At 61.3% G+C, this 4578-nt stretch overlaps 1 protein-coding gene across 1 annotated transcript in view; it reads right to left on the bottom strand.

The window, feature by feature from the left end:
• Nucleotides 1-1080: 1080 nt before the first annotated feature.
• COL7A1 (collagen, type VII, alpha 1) overlaps nucleotides 1081-4578 on the bottom strand; it is a gene marked incomplete at its 5' end in the record, with an annotated part of 32963 nt that continues 29465 nt past the window's right edge. Inside the window, one exon of the mRNA XM_009890406.1 lies at nucleotides 1081-1172. Coding sequence (XP_009888708.1) covers nucleotides 1081-1172 — 92 coding nt within the window. The remainder of the gene's footprint in view (nucleotides 1173-4578) is intronic.

Here is a 4578-nt window from a genome sequence, read left to right as displayed (position 1 = left end):
CCCGCTATTCACCCCCACCCTCGCCGAAGACGGCGGCTCCGGCGGCACAACGCCACGTCCCCGTTGTCCCAGAGCTGCTGCGGGCACCCCAGGATGGGAGCCGGCCCTGCTGCCCGTGCAAGGGGTGACACCCCTCGTTTGAGGGCTTAATGAGCTTTGGTCCCCAGCCTGGGACGTGCCTCCACTGCAGCTCCTGGGAGAGAGGATATAAAATGGGGGCAGAGAGGGGCGCAGGACTGGTATAAACTATGACAAGTTGTATTCAATGCCACCTTTTATTGTACACACTCGCCACCACTGACTTCCAGGCTCAGCCGAGCTTTGGGGAGGATTTTTGTGCGCCACAGCCACCTGGAGAGAGGCAGCACCTGGGAAAACCTGCCTGGCTGGATGCAGTCCCTTTGGAGACATCCCAGCGGTGGGTGAGCGAGGAGCAAAGCAGGGCACGGAAATCCCTGTGGTGCCCAGGGCTGGGACCCGGCTGTGCGCCGGGGCTGGTCCTGGTGAAGGCAAACCTCGCTGTTATCTTCTCCAATGATGCCGAGGTGCCAGCTGTTAAACCAAATCCTCCCGTGGCTGCTGCTTGCGCCATGGGTGCCAGGACCCAGGGGACGAGGCGCCACGCCTGTGCTCCCCCACAGTCACACCAATGCCACCCCATGGTCCCCTCTGCCCGTGCCCCCAGCAGCACCCTCCAGCCCCAGCCAGGTTTATCTCCTGCGCCCGAGGCGGGCCATCAGCTCAGCGTTGGCGGCCGCCTTGGCCTGCAGCTCCTTCTCTCTGGCCAGGTCGAGCAGTATTTTCAGTACGTGGGTGGGGACATCAAGTGACAGGGACACCTTTCGCACCTTTTTTCCGGGAGCGGGTCTCTTGGTGGCTGGGCTCATTGGCCACGGCAATGCTTTTCTTGCTGTCTCCTCTAGAAGCAACGAGCTGGCTTTGTCCAGATGAGACCCTTCCCCAGAGTCATGGTCGCTCGTCTTCATTTTGGGGAGACCTGGCAGCACCTTGTTAGTGCTGATGGTTTCCTGCTTTGTCAGTTTGCCTCCGTCCCCGGCTCGGGGGGCTGACGGGAGTCGCTCATGGCTCGGTCCCTTCCAGGCTCTTGCCGGTGCCCCGAGGACCACCAGGAAGGTGAGCAGTGTCCTGCAGCACAGTGTGGCCGGGAGCGCCTGCAGGGAGCACACAGCCAGCGCTGAGCATTGCCCCCCTGGCGCACGGCCACAGCCCCACCGTCCCCCGGGCAGGATGTGTCCCCAACAGGGTGTCACACGCAGAGCACACACCCCCCTCCACCGACACCAGGCTGGCCATGCCTGGGATGGATGGGGGGAGCTCACCTCCCTTTTGAGGACCCTTCAGTTTTCCACCCTGATTTTAAGCTTTTTGCATGGTGGGGGGAGATTTGGGGAGGCTGAAGGGGACATGGGAAACAAATCAGCTGGGTGTCCCCATCCTTTCCCACAGCTCCTGGTCAGACACCGAGAGTTCCCTCCATTTCATACCCTCCAGTCTTTTGCCACTTGGGGAAAGGGACGTTCCCACTCAGGGGGGTGACAGCGTAGGGACAGCAGCCACTCCCCAGCCCAAACCTGCCCTTTGGCCAGGGAAGCATGACGTGCCCTGGGGATTCAGGCGGGTTGTAGGGCTTTCCTCCTCCCACTCCTTCCCCTGAGGATGCCATCCCCCCATGGGGCTGCTGGGCTCTCTGGGACAAAAGCCACCCTGCCGGGAAGGACACAATCCACTTGGCCTAAAATAGACAGCGGGGTGGTGGCAGTGGGGTGACAACGGCACGAGTCCAGCCACGTGTGCTGAGTTGCGCTGAGCTTCAGCGTCTTCCTCCACCCCATCCCTCACCCCGGTCCCACGGAGGTCCCTGGGGGATGCAGAGTGCTGTGCTGTGGGGTGGGGGTCAGGGTGCTGTGCCGTGGGGTGGGGGTCACAGCAGGTGCGGGGGCACCGCCACACAAATCCTGCTGTATAGCTGCCTCTCCCCCAAATCAATCACCCAGTGGGGTTTGCCCAGCTGGAAGGAGGGCAGTGAAATGTGTCCAACCTCCTGCAACTCACCTCTGGGGTAAAACCCTTCGGAAAGTACCGGAGCGGGCAGCCAAAGGTGGTTTAACTCACTGGGAAGTAAGCAATGAAAAGCATCCAACCCCCCTGCAACCCATTTCCCAGCTAAAACCCTTCCGTAAAGCACCACTGAAGGGCGCAGCCTCACCATTTCCAGCAGGTCTTCGTCCCCACGATGTTCAGGCGATGCTCACAGGGTGCAGGAACCACCAGTTGGGGGTTTGTCCCACCCCCCGCCAAGCCCTGGCTCTTATCCTGCCCCCAGCTCCACCTCCGACCCGCAGAGGGGGTGATGGTGGCATGCGGGGGAGGGGGAGGGGGGGAAACGGACACACACGCAGACGACATGATGTTATTAATACATTTTGCTTAATAGCAGATGAAATCATCCCAGGCTGTGGGTGGGCGTTTGCCCCCTGAACTCCATCCTCTGCATTTGGAGGGGATTCCGGGAACCTGGGGCAGCTCAGGCTTAATTATTTGACATCTGACTTGCGTGATGGTTTTTCTCCATCTAATTGAGCTTTTCTGCTCCTGTCAGCCTTGGTTAATCACTTAAGGAAAGGAGAAAATGCACGTGCATATCACTGCTGGCCGGCATCCATGGCACTGGCAACATGAGTGCCAGACCCCCAGTGCTGTGCCACACAAAGCTCCCGCACATCTCCTGGTGCCGGTTTGGCGCTGGCGTCCTGATGGAGTCCCTGGCCCTGGCCAGCTGGGGGATGTGTCTGGGGACACGTCACCTCCCCCCGTGCCAACCCCAGAGTGCTGCTTGGGCCACTGGTTTGGAGCCAGCTGCATTGTTCAACCAGGACATCACTGGTTCGTAGCTCACCTTCACCCAGTCCAACTGGGATACCACTAGGTTGCAGCCCACCTGCACCAGTCCAGCCAGGGGACACCACTGGTCTGCAGCTCACCTTCATGCATTCCAACTAGGATGCCACTGGTTTGCAGCCCACCTTCACCCAGTCTAACTGGGATGCCGCTGGTTTGCAGCTCACCTTCACTCAGTCCAGCTGGAATGCCACTGGTTTGCAGCCCACTTTCACCCAGTCTAACTGGGATGCCACTGCTTTGCAGCTCACCTTCACTCAGTCCAACTGGAATGCCACTGGTTTGCAGCCCACCTGCACCAGTCCAGCCTGGCCCAGCCCCTACACCAGCTGCCTGCAGTGGGAAGCAGCCTGTAGGCATTGCTGTGGTGGGGTGAGCCCCATGCAGAAGGGTTTTGCCCCAGAGTTCACCCCTTAGGAGCTGTTAGAGCACCTGGGGGCTCTCAGGCCGGGCAGGCACCCACATGAGATGAGTTGGTGGGTGCTCAGCCCGGAGGGCTGGCCAGGGTGAGCGGCCAGGGTGCCCAGGGCTGGGGCTCACGCTGCTGGGGGTCTCACCCACCCCTGTGGCTTCAGGAAGACTCATCCCATGCCAACCTCCCCGGCAGCAGCAGGGAGAGGAAATAATGCCAGCTCTGTTCCTCCTCCCAGAGATGGCCAGGAACTCACCCCCTCCAGCTTGTCACAACAGCCAAAATTAGCCGTCGGCGCTGATTCACCCAGCACATCATGTAGCACCGCAGCGCCACGTGCTGACACGTCATGGCCTGGCGGGGGGGTCGTGGCCTGGCTTGCGTCAGCCGGGCATGCACTGGCCACGGGGATGGGGCACCGGGGTCCCTGGGGTGTGAGGATCCCCAGCCGGTGCTGTGGGCAGTGAGCAGCTGGGAAGGGCATCCCAGTTGGGGTGGGCAGGGGGCACGCTTGGCTCAAGAGCTGGTCCCAGACCCCACGGGCATCTCCTTTCCAAAATTGCTACACAGAGAGCAGCGGTACGTATGGGCGCCACAAAGCCCACCCAGCAGCCCCCTGGGCCCCGAGGCAGCGGGGGGGCACGTCCCCCCCCAGCCCTGAGGCTGGGGGGAGGCCGGGACTGCGGACCCCCGAGAGCCGACATTACTTTCACAAAGCCTTTGAGAGCGAGCGTAGGCGAGCAGGAACCCTCTCTAACGTAGCACCATCCTCAGGCTTTCCCCAAGGGGTTGGGATTAGACAGACGTGCTGCTGGCAGGCGTGCGAGCTGGAGGGTAGTGCACGGAGAAAGCCACTGCCCCCCCCAGGTCTTTGCCAAACCATCACCACCGCAAAAGGGGAACCGGGTCCCGGTTGTGGTTAAGGTGAAATTTATTCAGATGGAGCTGGTTGCAGGGTGGGGGGTGAGGGATGCCGTGAAGGAAGGCACTGCCTGGCCCAAGGATGCAGGCAGCCTCTCCCGGCAGAGAGCGGGGAGCGGGGGGAGGTTTTGGGGACCCATGGGGGATGCAGGGAAAGGGATGAAGGTGTTAGATGAGGGGAGGGGAGCCCAACCACACCAAGTCCCAGCTCTGCTCCCAGGCAGCTGGAGAGGGGGCATGGGGCCAAACGCCGTCCTGTCGGCAGCAAATAAGTTAAAAATCAAACTGGGAACAGCCCAGGAAACCTGCAGGTGGGAAAGGGGGTT

Source organism: Charadrius vociferus, unplaced genomic scaffold (genome assembly GCF_000708025.1).
Source record: "Charadrius vociferus isolate BGI_N301 unplaced genomic scaffold, ASM70802v2 scaffold818, whole genome shotgun sequence".
In the NCBI taxonomy this organism is placed as follows: domain Eukaryota; kingdom Metazoa; phylum Chordata; class Aves; order Charadriiformes; family Charadriidae; genus Charadrius; species Charadrius vociferus.
The sequence above is the reverse complement of the archived record's forward strand: the minus strand, read 5'-3'. Positions and strand labels throughout refer to the sequence as shown.